The sequence below is a fragment of the Anas platyrhynchos genome, chromosome 9 (genome assembly GCF_047663525.1).
Source record: "Anas platyrhynchos isolate ZD024472 breed Pekin duck chromosome 9, IASCAAS_PekinDuck_T2T, whole genome shotgun sequence".
In the NCBI taxonomy this organism is placed as follows: domain Eukaryota; kingdom Metazoa; phylum Chordata; class Aves; order Anseriformes; family Anatidae; genus Anas; species Anas platyrhynchos.
In genome coordinates this window covers 4,190,876-4,209,592 of record NC_092595.1, presented here as the reverse complement: position 1 = coordinate 4,209,592, position 18,717 = coordinate 4,190,876, and the positions used below count along the sequence as shown (strand labels likewise).

At 43.0% G+C, this 18,717-nt stretch overlaps 1 protein-coding gene across 4 annotated transcripts in view; it reads right to left on the bottom strand.

Moving 5' to 3' along the window:
• LOC101795342 (uncharacterized) overlaps nucleotides 1-17,980 on the bottom strand; it is a 191,852-nt gene extending 173,872 nt beyond the window's left edge. For 3 of the 4 annotated variants that reach the window (XR_005267893.2, XM_072042412.1, XM_072042410.1), the window contains exons 1-4: nucleotides 17,757-17,980; nucleotides 4,069-4,203; nucleotides 3,684-3,793; nucleotides 2,094-2,198 (exon numbers count right to left, since the gene is read on the bottom strand). Coding sequence is in view for 3 of the 4 variants with exons in the window: in XM_072042412.1 (XP_071898513.1) it covers nucleotides 2,094-2,198; nucleotides 3,684-3,793; nucleotides 4,069-4,203; nucleotides 17,757-17,857 (451 nt within the window). In the remaining variant the exon portion in view is untranslated. The remainder of the gene's footprint in view (nucleotides 1-2,093; nucleotides 2,199-3,683; nucleotides 3,794-4,068; nucleotides 4,204-17,756) is intronic. The other variant, XM_038183812.2, reaches the window with a different exon arrangement.
• Between the last annotated feature and the right edge of the window lie 737 nt (nucleotides 17,981-18,717).

The following is an 18,717-nucleotide window of genomic DNA, read 5'->3' as shown; positions in this document are numbered from 1 at the left end:
TTTGCAACAAATATGGTGTTACAAGCCTCACAAACACCTGACTGGAGATGGTTAAGAGGCCTTACTCTCTAAATTACCATGCTTTTGTTAGGCGGGTGAAATGGCCATAACGTTCTTTCAGAAAGGAGTATTTCCCTTCAGAATTTAATTTATAAACTCACTCCTGCCAGGCTGCGATAGCAGCTACTGTATAAACCTGAAAATGATGACTACAGAAATTCCATTCAAGCCTTAGGAATCAATAGAAAGCAGACAAACCACCAAGATAAAGTTCCACCCAATTGCAAAGAGCAAGAACGGCAGGATACCTCACTTTGTGCAGTCTTTATTTCACAGGTTGGTGGCTGCGGACACTGCAAAAACAATCTCATTTCAGTTGAAAATCTGACCTCTGCTATCCCCATGCAGCACCCACGTAATCTGCCTGTTGGAAATGCTTTAGTGTTGTAGGTATTTCCAGGCAACAGAAGGAAGACTAAAAACTAGTGAAGACAGTTTAGAACTTGCTGAGACATATTGCATTTGGTAAAAGCTTCTTGTATGGGCTCCTTAGAGATCCTAATCCTGCTTACCTTGAAGCAGCAGCTCTACTGTAAGACAGTAACAAAGCAATCTTCACTGGTGTCGCGCCGGTTCATACCAAGTTACACACAAACCCGTGTATTTCTGCACTGCCCATAGAAACAACAATTGCAGCATTACCCTTAGGATTCACTTAACTGAACTAACACTGTTTGAAGGCAGATGTTGGCATGCCGTAGCCTGATGTCAGCAGAATTTTCATTAGGGAATTTTCATTGTGAAGTGCTCTGCATTTTATTTAAATGCTTGCTTACAAATGAAAAGTGTTGCCTATGACCAGGCTCCAATGGAACAAACCTGATGCAATGTTTGCTGACTTTTTGCATTTCCTACTTACTGTTCCGGCTGCAACTCCAGCTGCTTTACCACCTTCACTTGGGGAGGCTGCTACCCATACAGAGTTGTTTCGGCATGGTCATGCAAGACCCAGTCCCGCACATAAGACTTGGTGAAGCACAGAGATCAGAATGACAGAGGTTTTGAAGCAAGTATAATACACACCATGTATCGAGCACAGAGCTTAGCTTCTCAGCTCTCAAAAGGGATTGCTGTTGTAAATAAAGTCATCACATCCCTTATCACTTATACTTCACAAGACACAGGCCAAGCGTGGATATGAACATATTAGAATTATAAGAAATAAATATTCAAAAACTTGCATTTCTAAACCAAACTATGTGCTTCCATTGAGAAAAAAAATACCGTTTGTTTAATACAAAATAAATCCTTTGTCTCCATCAGAGTCTACTGTGAAGGGATGACTTTTCCACCCCTTTTCAGAAGCCAGAAGGATGCATATCCATAACTTTAGAGAGCTTTATACAACATGAGATTCTTAATTCACATGAGTTTCAAGAAAACCCTTTGCAAGTTTGTCAGATCGAGAACCAACAAGAGAGGAAAGGATTCCCATGAAGAGCAAGCAATAGCCTAAGTTGCACAGACTTTAGTACCTAATCTGCTAAAATGCATGTAGAATGAAAGAGTAGAATATAAGTTATTGTTCTGAGACTAGAAAATATTCGGTAGTGATCTGTAAAACCAACTTTCTTGTTTTCAGATGAACCAAAGAAAGCCCATTAATAAATACATTTGGCTCATTTGCTACATACTTTACCTGTGCTCAACCTGTTTTGATTCAATTCACCCTTGCCACACTTAAAGAACCACTGAGAAATTTAGCAAGAGTGCCACAAGAATGTGCACATTCAGAAGCAAGCAGTAAAAATGATATTTCATAGGACACCACCACTAATATTCAATGGCGTTATCCTTTATAGAAACTCATCTGCTATCAACCAAATTCATTTTTCAACTTGCTTTGTTAAATTTCAATACTAAGAGGCTAATCCTGAAAAATAATGACCAAATAGCCAGTTTGACTTAAAAATTAGTTACCTCTTCAGTATTCTGTGTTAAGAACAAATACCTTGTTATGCATTTTACCGAAACATTATGAAATCAACGCAGTTCACCACAGATACGTTTGAGACAATTTATATTTGACTCACCATACTGGCAGCGAGGACCCTGAAATCCTGCAGGACACTGGCACATCTGAGATCCTGCTTCAGAACACTTCCCTCCATTGAAGCAGGTGCCAGCAGTGCACAGCACTAGTACACACAAACAGAATGAAACAGGGTTTTGTTTATTTTGTGCCAAGGATTCTCCAGAACTGCCTCTTTCTATCATAGCCTGCTGTAAAAGGCACTTCCAAATAAATGGAATTCATCCTTAAATTTAAATTGAAAAGTTAAACTGCGACAGAACTTTATCATGACTACAGCTACTATGTTAATATGATGAAGTTTAATTTTAATAAAAATAAGACCAGGATGATGCAGTTTAGCCTGAAGATGCTTCAAAATCAGAAAACGGTTTCCTAGGACTGAAAGTACTTCCTGAATGCGGAATGACAGAAGAGGTGAACTGCTGGAGAATAATGCAGCAATGATTAGGAAACATTGCTGTATTAAAAGATGTTTTGTACGTCCAAGGGAATTACAATAATTCTCTTTCCTTCTTCCAACACAGATTTACTTGCAATAGGTTAAATTCCACATACTTGAGCCAAATTAGCATAGAGTATCAAATATAAGAGAATAATCCAGCTAGTTCAGTGCCTTAAAGAATTCAATATAAGTCTTCGCTGCTCGTTCAGGAAGATGATAATTCTACATTACTACTGGTGTTCAAGTGTTACATTCCTTTATGCCAGAGACTAAAATACAGATTGCAAACATATCTTTGACTTCTTACAATGGAACAGGTGCACACTAAATATGTAGATTCACACTGAAACTAACAGAAATACCTTTCAGGCTTTTTTCTTTCTTTTCTTTTTTTCTCTTTTTTCTTTTTTTTTTTTTTGTGTAAAGAGAATCATAAAAGCAAGCTCTCTGAATGTGGTCTCAAGTTGGTACAACGATTAAAAAAATACATAGGAACAGATGCTTGCTTTCCTACAGAAAAATATAATTACCAACAAAACAGTAGCAAAACTGAACAGCGAGTAGATTGTTATCTTCTATTCATGTCTTGTTAACAGTGGTTAAAGTGCTCCCCATCGTTTAAATTTAATTCCATGTTTTAGGAAAACATCCAATCATGATTAAAAATTACAAATAGGAACAGGTTCTCATCAGATGGAGAACTGCAGGGTAGAAAGTCAATTTACTTCAATGGCAACAGCAGCAGTAAAAAAAGCCAAACCAGTCAGACTCTACAAGGAGTGCTATGTCCAAGAAACAAGTGCCTTACAGCAGATTTGTTTGCATAATTTGGGTAACAGCAATAAATCTGGTTGGCCTGTCAAAGCCACACTGGCACAAAAAAGCTGCAGCAACTATAAGCGGTAGAAACTGAATTTCTGATTAGCTCAAAATTCAAGTTCCTTGGGACTTTTGCATACAACAGCTTTTGTATTTTTTAAAAGAAATTTCCTTTTCCATAAATAGACTGCATCTTTATAGATTAAATTTCTAGTTATAAATAGCAAGAAAAAAAATCTTTCTAGAAGGAAGATTTAGTAAGAAAATAAGGTCCAAGGATATGATCTCTTCAGTCATTGTTCTGTCACAGCTTTGCCATCCACTTACAGTGCAAACAGCCAGGTTCGTTGTTGTGTTGGACCCATCCAGGACAGCACTTATAGACAGTCTGATGCTCCATTCTGTACACCTGCTTGTACACCGTGTAGTAACCAGACCTTTGAAGAGAATTAGTTCAGGAGAACAGTCACAGCTCTAATTTAGGTTATTTGCATCTCATCAGTAACAAACCATACTCAGAAATTTAAAATATTAAATACATAGTAAATATGGTTATGTCTCAACAGGATATGATATACCCAATAATTAAGTTGTACGCTGTTTCATCTTCAGAAATATATGCAACTTTTCCTTACCAAAAAAAAAATAAAATAAAATAAAAATTTGCACTCTCTTTCAGTAACAGAGTTCATTTATAACAATAAATAATTACCTTCTCTCATAGCCCATGCACCACCTCCTCCCCGTGCAACCTTGTTTCCACATCTTGACCATCCGACTGAAGGCTTGAACGCATGGCTGCTGGTGTCCTACTAGTGCCAACTCAAACACTGGACAGACATTTGGCCTTCAGGGAAAGAAAAGAAAGATATATAATTTTTAACACTATATTTGAAAGTCTAAGCATAACGAAGTATATTTTTCCATATGCAATGGTTATTAAGAGATTGAAACAGATTTTACATTGCTATTTAAAAACACTGTACTTCTGTGACTGATTTCTCCTTGAACTGATCACAAATGCTCTCTTGGAAGAGCACACTATCCAGAAACACCTGACAAACCACGACCGACTGAGCTCAGACGGGCAAGTGAGTGCTCCCCAGGCTTTCATAGAGCCAAGATTTCGTTAGTGTATTGGTTGCACAAGCCATGAGCGTGACCATGTTCCTGGTAGCAATTTTGACATGAGCTGAACAGCTGGGCCAGCAAAACACGACCGTACCTTGTTCCCAGAAAATGAGAGGTGAAGCACCTGAGCAGGATTTGACTGACGACTCAGGCACTATTTGCTGTCTCTAGATGACAATAGCCTTTCAGATGAGGCACTGCTGACAAAGGATGGTGCTTCACAAGCAGAAAAGCGGATGGCTAATGTGAGGGAGCCTGAAAGGTTGTGCCTGTGCTGAGTTTGCTGGGAACCTCACTGCCCAGCTACCATTGGGCTGATGGAGCAGGGTGGAAATCTCAGGCCTGGCAGCTCCATCTTCATCGTTCGAGCCACCAAACAGCCAGGCTCTAAATATAACTAACGAAAGCAGATCCTACCTTAGAAAACAGCATGTAAACTGAATAAAGCATACAGTGAAATACAGGTTGTGTACAAGTCCGTGGAGGCTTTGCCATTGATTCCAGAGCAGATGAGATTTAGCTAAATTGCTGAGGAAGAGGGGAGGTCTGTAAGAGCCCCCCTTTGCAAGCAGCCCCCTCAGGGAAGCAGATGAAATTTTAAGAGGAAGCGTAGCTGTTCTCGGCTGATTATTCAAGAATAACAAGAGCAAAATAAAAGTGCTGCTTTGGAGGATGAGATGTAATCTTCATCCTACTAGCTAGCCCTGGTTAAAAAACAGCAACATCCCACAAGGTATTGAGGGTCAAAAATAAAGAGTTAAGTGTTACATGTTGATGTTTTTGTAGAGATAGTGTCAGCCTTGCTCTGATTTCATTGCAGATGTAAATAAGGAAGTGCTGTATGCACCAGGTCCAGCTGAAGCAAGAAAGCTTGCTTTTTTGTTGTCTTTTAAGACAGACTAGCATATCAACATTAAAATTCGGTGATTTTTGGAGTGGTTTACAGACTGCTAATGTAGTAATTTAATGAATTCCTTCCAAGCAGCCTGCTTTAGCTGCTGAGGCTTTGCAAACTTAAAACTTTAGGATTAAAATAAGGGGATGTACATGAACTTTGTATACTTAATCCAGTTACCATTTGGTAAATTCACCGTTTTAGCAGCTCTGTCATCCAGCTAGCAGAGTTATTCCAGAAATGTTAGTTGGAGAGCCCCCTGCTCAGGCCAGGCACCATCCAAGAGGAATACACGCTCACTTCCTCTGTCAAATGAGGGAGCATGAACGTGAAGTTGTGAGAGAAAGCAACTTTTCTTTCCACATTAATACAATAGATAATGGTTCTAGCCCAACAGCTGCCTGGCAGGTAAAGTTATTATTAGCTACACGGGATATTGTTACTATCTCATTCAAGATTTATGGCGGTTTTTATCTGCGAGGCCCAAAGTACTTTACATCTCCCTGTTATGGCTGAGTACCATGCAAGGCAGCCTTTCTCATGAAAAAGTACATCCTTCATCTGCAGGTCTTCAGGTAGCTTACAAACATCATTAAATTAAGCCTCTGCAGAACAGGAAAATACTATAAGCATGGTCATTTTTACTGATTAAATACTTAGGAAAAACCTGCACGCCTAGATCAAAACCAGCCTCCGATAGAGCAGAGGTCTGAAACAAACCCCAGAAGAGGAGTGTGACTTCCCTGCATTTTGGGGACCCGAAGAACCACAGGAGGAAGGCAGGTGCTGGCTCATTTAATCATTAGCCAGCACAGGTTTTAGTTATTCCACCTTCAAAAAACACACACACAAAAAAAAAAAGTTGCCAAGTCATAATCTCATCTCCATCATTCTCATGCCTCCCCTGCCTGCTTCTTTACAAGGAAGTCTACCCAAACTGTGACACGTGTAAGACACACAGACAGCATCTGTAACACGAGAACTGGAAGTGTGGACACCATAATTCAATCATGCTTGCCCTCTGTTAGTTTTAGCCCTGCTGGGTGACAAACATCTGTATTGCAACACATTACGTGCTTTGACCACTAAGGGTCTTCCTGGAAAGCACAGCAGTCAGCCAGGACACCAGGGCATACACACAGATAACCAACAAAATATAGGAAGGTTCAGCTGTCACCGAGAGCCTTCCCTCACCCCTCAAGAAGTGCCTCCTAACCCTGTTCCTCACAGGAGACCTACAGAACTTGAGCCAGCTCTGGGAATTGAAATGCATGCCTATACCGATAGCTGAACGTAATGGGGTCAGTGGCACTGGGTTAGGGCACATCTGTTTCCCCCACAGCCCAGCCCTCCTGAGCCTTCAGGGGATGCTTTGTGCTGGCCCATGGTTGTTTCTTCATATCCCTTCCACATTTCTCCACACTCTTCTCCCTCCGCTGCACAGCCCGCTTGCTGCCCTGCTCCATGGTCTTTGGGCTGGCCCTAACTGCAGCTGCCAACACCACAAAGTGAGACAGAAGACAGTGGCAGCACAGCTTCAGCTTGCCTCAAATTCCTCCAGAAGCCCCCCTTCCTGCGTTTCCACATCATCTCCATCACTCCACAGCCCTCCCCACGTGTGCCAGCTACCCCCTCAAGTCACCCCATCGTTCAACATATTGAGCTTCAGCTCAAAGCGATTGCTCCCGACCCATTCTTAGCGCAGTCTGCTGTTTGTTTCAGAGCCAAAGGAGCTCTTTGTATGCCCAAAATCTTGCCTGCTTTTTTTTTTTCCCTCTCCATTACGTCAGTTGGTCTAATAAAACCCTCGCCTTACTTAGCAACCATGCCTCACTTAGCAGGCTTTTTAGAACGACTCTCCCTCCAGTGAATAGAACATCATGTACTGATAATTCATGCATATCTCCTTTTATTAGAATTGCCTAAAACTTTCCAGATAACGGTACGTTCATCTGCATCGCTCCCCCATAAATAAAAGGAGAAGCTGACAATTGTAACGACACGCCGAGCCCATCCTACAAAACTCTTACTCGTGTGCCATTGCTGTGTTCCCAGGAATAGCTTCCCAGGATTGACTTCTGTGATGTACTTAATAGGATTGAATGGCACTCGCAGAATAAAGCGAGGCAGCAGCATAAAGTCGTATGTTTATTAAGATTTATTCAAAGCAAGCCTTTCCTCCAAGATGCCCTTGGGATAATTTAAAGGCAGATATCAAAACCTCTGCTACATTATAATTAAATTGCAGCAATCGCATAGCATGTAATCCTTCGCTGGCAAAACCAACAGATAACACGTGCCCTCTCCGACAGTTAGGGAAATGCTCAACTCCCCACACTCAAAGCACCGTTTTTTAGCTCTCCAACTCGTTGTGCTTTGATACGTTAACTATAGCTTAACCAGTTCCTTGAACAACAGTACCACTGGGAAACACAGTTCTGTATTATGACACTCGGCTAAATAGATGCCATCTAAGACTAAAGTGAAGCCTCTAGTGGATGTAATGGTACAACTGGAGGAAGAGAGCTCCACTTCTACTCCCGTGCCCTCTGCATCCAGAAAATATTTCTTAATGGGAGTTTAAGTGTTAAAATATGCCAAACACATAAATGTCTATTGTGTTCTGTGCTTTGATTGATACACCAGTCCCTTAAAACCTTTTTATACTGATGCTCTCTGTTAGCCAAGACTAACATGCAGGCTGTTATTAGCTTGTCAGTCTGACTTGGGCAAGTCAGAAAGCTCACATTTAATATTTGCATTAGGAGAGTGCCCTTTAAACAAAGCCACCCCACACACTTCCAGTTCAGGACTTGAGATTCTAATGAATTAGACCAATGCAAAGCACGGCAGCCTTGGCTAATCATATGGCTGCGATACCTGGGAACCACTGCACAACAGAAGTTCAAAGGGAAAAATTAAAAGCACTTCCAGGAGGGATACAATTCTTTCCCATGTTTAGATTTTGAAAGGGTATATGCGTCTTCATGTAAAAATGCAGTCAAAAAAAGCACCCATGGAGAGACTTAAGTCTCTCCTTAAGTGGAGAGACTGCAAACCTGGCTCAGGAAGTCCCCGAGTCTCACATCCTAGCTGCTGAAGCAGTTATTTCAGGCAAAGCTTTGCTGCATGCTCACGCTTCTCTTATAGCCTTCACTGGCCATTTGGGGTCTATTCCTGGAAGCAGCCCACAAGCTCAGTGGTTTCTGGGCTCACCCTGCTTCACATTTTTATTTCACAACATCTGCATCTTCTCTACAGCTCCATGTCCCCAAAGTGCACACCTACACCAGACTCAGCTTCCATGCAGAATAGCCTTGTGGTTTTCAAGAGAAGCTGGCAAAAAATCCTCTTATAGATTCAAAGGCCAAAGGGTTAAATACAATTAGTGTCACAACTGGGGAACAAGGGGATGTATACTCCTGCCTTGTCCATGTGTCACAAGTGCTTTCTTGATTTCTGAATACGTGGATTTGGTGACACAGACATAGAGAAAGTTTCTTTTGAGAAGGCTGGTGAGCAGCTGTCACCACCACCAGTAGCATCCTGCCACCACCAGCATCTCAACCTTGAGGCTGCAGCCTTCCCATAACCCATGGCAGAGAATGGGTGATAGAAGCAGCAGGTCTACAATTTCCCAAGAGATGTACACTATTTTTTATTCTTGCCCATGACTTTGAAAGTAGAAGGATATTAGCACAGCTTTTGCACAAAATCACCCAACCATAAGTAATTTTATGTAGCAATAGTTGAAGAACAACACTGCTTTCATGTAACAAAGGAAAAGGCAGCCACGAGTACAGGCCATCTGCTCACAGGAACGGAGGAAGCTTTCTGCACACACCCTGGTACGTGTGGTCCAAAAGGGGAAATGGAGGTGAAGAGACAGGAGGACAACTGAACGCACACGAGCTGGCAGGGGAGCAGCTCCCCCATTTCAAAAGCTACCTTATCTCTGTGTGACAGGCATTTTTCTTAGCACGATCCTAACACCTGGATCTTTGAATGACAAAGAAAGTAACTCTCTATCAACCCACCTTCCCTCTCCCCAACTTAAAATTAAAAAACTAAAAATAGATAGAATTAATAGTAGAGCAAACATACATCAAGATATCCTTGAAGTTTGCACTGTTGAAAGAAACCTTTAAGTCAAAACATTAATGAATATGAAGCAAAGAATTACTTTCGGTCTTTCCACAGGGACTAAGTGAGTGGCACCACTGCACTGAACCAGAGGGCTGTTAACATCTCCCTAAGAAGGAGGATGTTGTAGCCTGTGTTGTCTCAGCTGAGGAATTTGCAGTCTGAACACTATTGATCCTCCACAGAACAGTCAATAGATGAAGGCTGCCATAAGAAGCAGCTTGCCAGAATTCCAGGTTTTCAAAACACTAATTGGTCAGTGCTCCCTTCTTTCATGCCATTAATAAGAGTGCAGAAAAGTGAGCCTGCATGCTTTTCCAGATTTAGTTTGAAAAGATAAGCAAGAACTTTCCTTAAGGAAATAGACTGTACTTAAAGCCCAATTCTCCACTGCAGTGACGGCAACTGGTGATCCTGCTCCAGAGATGTACCAGTCTTGATTAAAACAAGAGTTGTACATTCCTTCCTCCTCCAAAAACCTAAAATACCTTGAGTGTCTTTCAGAAAAGAACTCCAGAAGACCAGGTTGAACCCATGTAGAAACACGGTGGGCTCTAGGGGAGCAAGTCAGCAACGTGGCGTTGTATGCAAACGGGATGTTGATAAAAGGTTTGCTATAGATAGCAGCATACAGAAAGAATAAGCAAGTTTTGCCTGAACACAAAAAAACAAATTGGAAAATAGGGCACAGAAGCAAAAGGTCTTAAGAGCAAGTTAAAAATATATCTGTCTCTCTACAAATAAATATAAAGTTTGCATATAGATATATACTGGTTAATAGCAGCAATATTTCACAAAGTCTGGAGTGACAGAGAAGGCTTTTCTTCCTTTTTAAACTACCTCACTCCCCTTTCTACCCTTAAACTATTTTAAGATCCACTTCCCCACATTTTTCAGATAAAATTAATCAGCACTACCAGTGACAATTAGAACATCCTGCTCCCCTGACCACTAATCAATCCCTGCTCTCTACTGATCCTGTATCAATATTTGTGATGTTTATATGCCCTCTGGGATATAGATTGGGAGCACCAAGCTCATTTAGATTAGGTCTCATTATCACTGCTGTTCTCTGGATCCGTGGATGGAGGTGCACCACAGAAGACTCTCCTAACCCCACAGGTTACTAATGCAACGCTGCGTCTTATTCACATCCTCTCTCTGATTAGATAGAGCAGCTAAATAACACGAGGGTTCTTTCAGCCTTTGTGCACTGCATCTAGATTCAAAGCAAATCAATATGAGATGATTAATTACACACTCAGCTATTATAACAACAATAAGATTTTTAGTTCCTACTGCTATCAGACTGCAGTGCCTGTCATTTAGCTTCTATTTAACTAACCTCCCCCCCAAGATAGAATAATCTATTTTTGTTAGCAAGAAATGTAGAAGATAAACACGCGCATCCAGATCATTTAACTATGATTGCTAAGTCACTTTTTTTTTTAATATATCTTGAATCAAGGAGTTATTTTATTTATTTTAGAGTCACATACCCCCAGCAACATCCAATTTCTGCACATTTTTTGCTACCGGCTGGCTTCTGCAGGACCAGGTAAGGCATCAAGTAAAGCACAGACCCACAGGGGATGGCAAGTGTAGATTCCTTACTTTAACATACAACTCTGATAGCCTCCAGATATTTGTCTCCATTCACCTTCAGGGAAGTCGTGCACATTACCTGTGTCTATTGTATCCAGAGTACCAAGTTATGTCACAATATGACTGCTCTGGCAGAGGGCTTATTGTAAAAAGATCACTACTAAAATAGCAAAATAATTGCCTAGAGTACCTGTTCTTAGCCGCTTCTTAAATCCAGCTTGTTCTTTACTGTTGGCTTTTGTATTGTTAGATGCCTTCTGAGTACCTCCACCTATTTCTACACCACTGTTGTTTTAAACAAGTGACTTGGAAGAACAACACCCAGGAGAGCTGGCACCACTGCTGATGACCAGGCCTTGCAGAGCACTGACAAAACCCTTCTAGCATGCAGATTGCCTTACAGACAGCCTAAGGACCAATGCCCAAGGAGCCAGCTCTAGCACAATTAAAAAAAACACATGGGACCTCAGGTATAAGGAGGCTACAAAGTGGTTTGCATGGACTCATTGTTAGACAAAAGCAACTAATTGTCCAGAAGCCAGACAAAACTGAAGGTTAAAGAAATGGGAAGCTATAAAAGGAAGGCATAAAGTAGCAGTAATCATTTCTAGATGAAATTTCACGTTAAACGTACCCAGGCTCAATTATCATTCCACTGCAGAAGAGCGAATAATAACAGTAACCCCAGTAAGTCTGCCAGGTACACACACTTGAATTTCTCTTGGCAAGAGAGCACAGGAGGATCTGATGCTAAAACATTAAAATGAAAACCTCTGAAAAATATCATACCACTTGAGTCAGAAGGAGAAAAAGATCATTTTTGTTTACAGTGAGCACTGCATTGCTTGACAGTGAAACTAATGAGAAGCTAGTGAAATCCTCTGTTTCACTTTGGCAACCATTATCTAGGACTTGCTCATCTCTCTTCTGGTGGATGTCAAATTTTTAACAGCTTATAGCCAAAACCTCTTTTCTTCAAAGCTGACTTTTGAAGTAACATGTAATATATGCAAGAAAAAATATTGGCATGGAGGAATTGGAGTGTTAAAACATTCCAAGTATTTACACCCCTAGAAATCCTCAGGTTGAGACCACTGATGCAAGATGCCTATTTATTTATTTAAACATCAAGCAATTTTGGTAGATCTAAGTATTTTATGAATTCTAGCCATAAAAGCTATGGTGATATATTTTCAATATTGAATTAAGTAGTGTATGTAAAAACATGGTACAGACATAGCATTGCCTGCAATGCTATGTGCATGGTGCTCTGCTGTGACTTACTAATTGAAGGTGGTATTGTGTTTCTGCTAAGGAATCCAAGAAGAGAGCTTTGGCACTCTGACTTCAATAACTTTCCTCTTTCACATACATGGGGATCAAATATTCATCCACAGGTCAAAGGCACTGAAAGAAATACAGCTGAACGTACAGCTCAGCTCGTGTAACCGATATATCTGGAAGCACACACCTTTTCAAGCAAAAGGCCAAAATCTCCAGTTCACCTCCAGAACAATTAATGACTAGTTTTAAACCAAGACCAGCATGGAATCCAGGCTACGTATGTTCCATACACAATTTTTAAATGCTTTGGTTCAGCAATAATGAAAGGAAATTTCTTTCTCCTCAGAAATAAATTAAAAGCAATAGATTTTAGAGAGAACGCAAGCAATAACAGGTTTGAATTTCAGAAGGAGGAAATCTATTAACTGCGTTCAAAGAGAGAAGGTATTTAATTGGTGAATAACAGGAGTTTGCAATATGGTCTGTTAACTCCCAGAGCCAAAGCATCATTTCCAACAAAGGAGGTTCTGCTGAGGAGTTGTCCAAAGACCAGGTTTTACACTCACGTAATGAATATATGCATCAATAACTGAACTAGCTCAGCATGTCAGAATGCAGCACAATTAAACCTGAAGAGAAGCTGACAAGGTCTCTCCTCTCAGGGTACATTTTCAAACAGTAACTTACACCTAAATCCCATTGAAAGTGGGAGCAGTGGTTATCTGCCTTAACCTTGCAGGTTTAAGACTTGTATAGTATATATCAGCTGTTGTGATTATGGGTGGCTAACTTCTAAGTCTCCTGTAGGTACATTATGTGATGTATCTGTTACGAGAACAGACATTAATAAAGCCAAAAGTAATTTACAGTTAATCAGATCAGTTTCATCTTTGAAAAACACAGCAACTTCAGGCTATCAGGTTTTATGACCATGTCTTTTCATTGCTTTATGTCTATTTCAGAGTTTAGGAGGAAGTCTTGATCACATTTTTCTCCAGAAGAATAAAAAACTTGTTATAAATCAGGGAAAGAACTACAGCAGGATGATATTCATTCACTATCTTTAAGTCTCCTGCCAACGAATATACTGGGGCACCAAAAAAAGAGCCCTTTACCATCTGTTAAAAGACTAAACTAAGTTAATTTTCCTCTAGGAACTCTTTTGAAACAGAAGCTTTAAATGCAAACTCTTGAGAGACACGATTCTGTGTTATTAGGTTGACCAGCAGGAGCTCTATCTGGTGGCAACATACTGTAGTGCAGAAGCCAGTGACAGCATGTTTATTTTTTGTTCAGCATGATGTTCATATTCAGAGACGAGAAATATCTCAGACTTTAATACTAATTTTCTTTCCCAACAACAGCTACTGGATGCTGATTGAGGATAGCGGTGAGAAAGCAAGACAAACAAAAAACCTTCCATGACTTTGACCCCAAAGCATTTAAACTTACAGCTTACTAGGATCGTGTTATCCAAATCTCCAGGGATGGAGCTATCGAGTATTAATGAGAACTGAGTGTTTATTGCAGCCTTACGGATTCTGGGCAGGCAGGACTGGCAAGAAGTACGTGCAATTTCTACTGAAAAAAATCTTAAGTAGAAGTCAGTAGCGCAATTTAGAATTTGGCAATGCCTGCAAGTTGCCGCCATCACTTCATCCGAGGTCTAAAGAGAGTTGATAAGAAAGACTTAACATGTGAGGTAGAAATTTAAATACCCTGCAGTGACAAGTCATCTCCTTATTTTCCCTAGAAAACCCACAATCTTTTTCGTGCATCAAGGTCTGTGAACACACAGTGCTCCGTTCACACAATCAGGAGATCCTACATTACTCATTTCAGTTCCCACACCCAAACATACACCAAGCCCTTATTTAAGTCTAGGAACACAAACTTTACTCACACCTGCAAGTTGGCATCACTGGAGGTGAAAATACAGTGCATTGGTTAAACTGCCAATACACGGGGACAATTTCTCACCAAGAAGTGATTACACAACCTACTTTTCACATCCTTTGAGAAGTATCATGACAAAAATCCAGGCTCCGAGATTAAGATATAGCACCATATACTTTACAGAAAGTTTTTTATGACTTTGTTACAGCTAAGTAAACTGTACACCACTTTAAATGTTAAAATTCAATGCAGAAAGAGTCAAAATCCAGAAGCATCTCGCCATGTGGAATTGCTTTTTCGACAGTAGTTTATTGTGAAATAAATTCCAGTCCAAGAAAGTGGACTTCCCTTCTTTAAATCATACCTACTTGCTTGAAAGAACCAAGTATTGTTATTTACTTTAAAATACTGTCCACGACGACATGTTAGCAGTGAAGCACGGTGCAGCAACAGTCCTGTACCTCTATAACCCAAACACTTTTACAATCAGAGGACCAAGTTTACCTGATTGTTGCAGCTGTAGACACAAACCTGAGTTGTAGAGTTTTCTTTGGGGGATAGGATTTATCTGGAGGAATGTTTGTAAGCCTGTAAGCCTACGGTGCCCCATGGGATTGAAGACGCTGGACAGCTGTTACTAAGCCAGAAATCCGGCTCTAAATCCAGGTGTTCTTTGGGATGCAACCAAGTTTACTTGCTTATGGATGGAGTGAAAATATGCAGCCGCAATAAGTGAGCAGTCAAAAAATAAACAAAATGGCTTTAACACAAGATTGTGAGTGGAGCCTCTAAGACCAAATCAGCCCCCTCAGATGTCATCCTGGGCTGCAAAGCCACAGAGCAAGTCCCTGGGCTTGATGCAGGAGGGGACAATGCCTCATGACTTTTACTAGCAGCCCCCACTCGTGTTATTTGGGAACAAACAAAGCCATTCATTGAGTCATGCCCCAGTCCCTGCTAAGAAAGATCACTCTTAGTGCAGTCCTGCCTCTTGATCTGTCCTGTACAGGTACCTACGAGCAGGCATGCATAGTTCTAAAAGTAATGGAAACTTCTCTAGAGAAGGATTTTCCTCTTCTGACAGCAACTCAAGCCTTCTGCTCCTAGTTCCCATTCCTGTCCCACAGCAGCCCCCAGCTTTCTGTGCAGCAAACTCAACGCTAGACAGCTGCACATCATACTTAAGGTGTCATTATATCCCTAATTTTAAACCATAGAGCTTACTGCAGCAGAATGAGCTGCTGAAGATAAACTTTTTTATGATGAGAAATGGTTAATTCCTCATTTCAAGGCCTAAATAGCTTGCTTTTCAGTGAAAACTGTATTTGTGCTCTGGTTGCTCCACTGTTCTCCAAAGTTCTAATACAAGATCATCAAGGGCTAATTGTCTGGAAACATGGTTGATGGAAATAGCTAGTCATCCTATAATCTGTTCTACATTAAATCTCCTCAGGGGGCTTTGAAGCAGAATACCAACATCCACAAAGATCCTTTGCATTTTTAGCTGGGAGCAAACACTCGAGTTAGCAGCAGAACAAAAACAATTATGAAGAATATCTTGTATATCCTCAGCCACACAAGACCTCAATCAAAACAACAGCAAAATGCTTAAGAAGAAAGCACCCAGCGTGACGCGTGCCATGGGATGCATTTGTTGTTCTTACCCCATTGACTGCAGATGACCAATGTCAAAAGAACAAAACTGAATTAGTAGAAGAGGTGATTAGAGACAAGTGTCCTTCTGGACATTTATGGGTCCCAGTCAAAGCTGGAGGCTTACTCCTATGGGATATTGCCTTCTTGGGCTTCTGCTCGCACCAAAGACACTGAACAGGGTAAAAGGAGAGGGGAGGAACAGTTGTACGTGCCCTAGCTCAACAAAAGCAATGCAAATTGTAGTAATTTCAGGAATATTCCATGTGGGAAAAGCACCCAAGGCTTGCCATGGGTATTGGGAGTGGTGGGGGTGGGTTTTGTCCCTGTCATCGTCCCCCCCCCCCCCAAGCCTGCAGCTGGCTGACAGAGCCCTGCTGCCCCCAGTGAATGCTGCCATTGTGCCCCAATCACAAGTGGTGCCATTTCCAGAAGGGAATGTTTCTGGTTTTCTTTCCATGACACCCACCTTAAAAAGGTAAAAGCAAGCAAAAATTGCACGGAGGCAATTCACAACTAACATCACCTCCAGCTTCAGAAGTGCTGGATCACAGTTATTACTGATACATTAAACGCGAACAGATTAATGTAGGTCAGTGGTATGTTTCCTCATAGTACAGTAATTGCTTCTAGAAAAGCAAAAGAAGCAAGCCTGAAAGAAAGAAAACACTTTAAAAGACAAATGCTTTAGCAGAAAGTGAACTTGACTTCTGCAAGCAGCGTGATGCTAGAGCAATACCCACCTAGCAAAATGGAGTAATATTTACTAGAAATGCATTTAAGGTGGGTTTTGAGGATTTGCATGGTATTTCATAGGAAACCAAGGTGAGACAGATTTGCTTTTGGGACAGAAGAAATAACTAACCATGAACCAAACGGTAAGCATGTGAATTCTAGAAGAGTAGGATGAAGTTGAATTAAGACCCAAAAAAAGGATGAACAAAGAGGTTCGGAATTGAGGTGCACATATATCTCCGAAGTCTGTTGTTAGATTGCCTTCTTTGGGTGGTGGTGGTGTTTCGTGTGCTATTTCTTAACAATAACCAGGAGCTCTGCAGAGAAAGAAGCGCCCAAGGCACAGCATGCAACAGTTCCCAGAAATTACATGTTCAGTTCCAATGAGCAAAAAACTTCGACTAAGCTTTTGTGCACGTTTTCAGCTACTCCTGGTCAGAATTTGACCAGAAAAAGCCGTCTTGATAAAAAACATTACCTTATACTTGCAACAAAAGACGTTTATTGTGAGAACACCCCCAGAAAGTTCCCCGCCCGCCAGGCACCGGTGCGGGTCCAGCTCCTTTGTGCCGGCAGCCGCAGCCGGATGCTTTCTGCTGCGCTCACCTCCGTCTGCTCGTGGTCCCTGCCCTATACCGCTCCTGGCTGATCCCACACCTCGTTTCCCCGCTGTTTCTGCTGTTTTTCCCCGCAGGTAGAGCTCGGGGGCAGCTCCGCCAGCAGCCTCCCCAACACGGGAAGGCAGAACCAGCCCCGGGGATGCTGATTACCCCCCCGGAGCCCATTTCAGACCCCAGATCAAAGTCCAGGCAGCACTCCCACCTCCCCTCCGGGGCTGAAGACCCCACAATAACCCCCCTACACAACTCCCCGACCCCAAAACCCGCACCTAGGGGCGATGCGGGGCACCCCCGGGCAAACTTTGCGAGCCGCGGCCAGCCCCGGGATGCTGGCAGCAGAGAGGGGGGGGACGGGGACCGTCAGGACGGCGCCACCGGAGACAAAGGAGCCCCACCGAGGACCCCACAGCCCGTCCCCACAGCCCAGACCCCACTCACATGCCCCGCTGCAGCCGCGGCTCCTCCGCTCCCCGCGCCCGGGGGGCCAGCGCCCAGCAGAGGCTGAGGGAGAGGCAGAGGGAGGCCGGCCCCGCTCCCATGGCTGAGGGAGGGAGGGAAGGGGAGGATGGAAGGAGGCAGAGCACGGCTCGGCAGCACCCTCAGCAGCCGCCCCCAGCCCTCCAAATCATTTAAAGCGGCTGCCGAGCACGCCACTGGCTGGGCGGCCCCGGCCCGGCCCCCAGCCCGCCCCTGGCGGGGCCCCCTCGGAGGCTGTGGGGGGCCGGGGGGCCTCGGAGCCCCCTCGGCGGCTGAGGGGGGCCTCGGGGCCCCTCTCGGGTCCCCCAGGCTTGGGGGCTCCCGGCCCCGCTCCCCCAGCCCCGCCTCACCTTTGGGGTCGCTCTGCTTTGCCCCCCAGTCCCCCTCCAAGGGGCTTTTCCCCCCTCGCCCCCACTGGTGCTGGGGGAGATGAGGAGGGGGTTGTGCTCGGGGGTGAAGCTGGAGTTATGTGCAGTTGTGGTTTTGGGGAGGTTACAGGCTCTTGGAGGACGGCTGACCACCCCACTCCGGGACGCCAAGGCGTTTGGGTCTTGCTGGGAGAGCCACGTCTTGGCTTCTCCTTTTTTTCCTCAGGTCCTCCTTTGTTCTGCGTGCGTGACGCCCATTGCAATCGCATCTGGGCACTTCAAAGGGGAAACAGCAAAAATAAATGCAGTTAACATCGTGCGGGAGGGATACCAGCGCTACTGCCCTGGGTTAGTGATGGCAGGGCTGTGGGAGCAATTCCTTAAACCCCAGAGCTGCCTAACACCCTACAGACAACCCGTCCTCTCGCCCTCACGGTCCCTCCAGACCTTCCCTGCTGTCAGGAGGCAACTCTTCCCTTCGCCAGGGTGAGGAGGGACACCAACTGACCTGGAAAGGGAACTGTGCACAGCAGCAAATAAAAGATGGGAGAAAA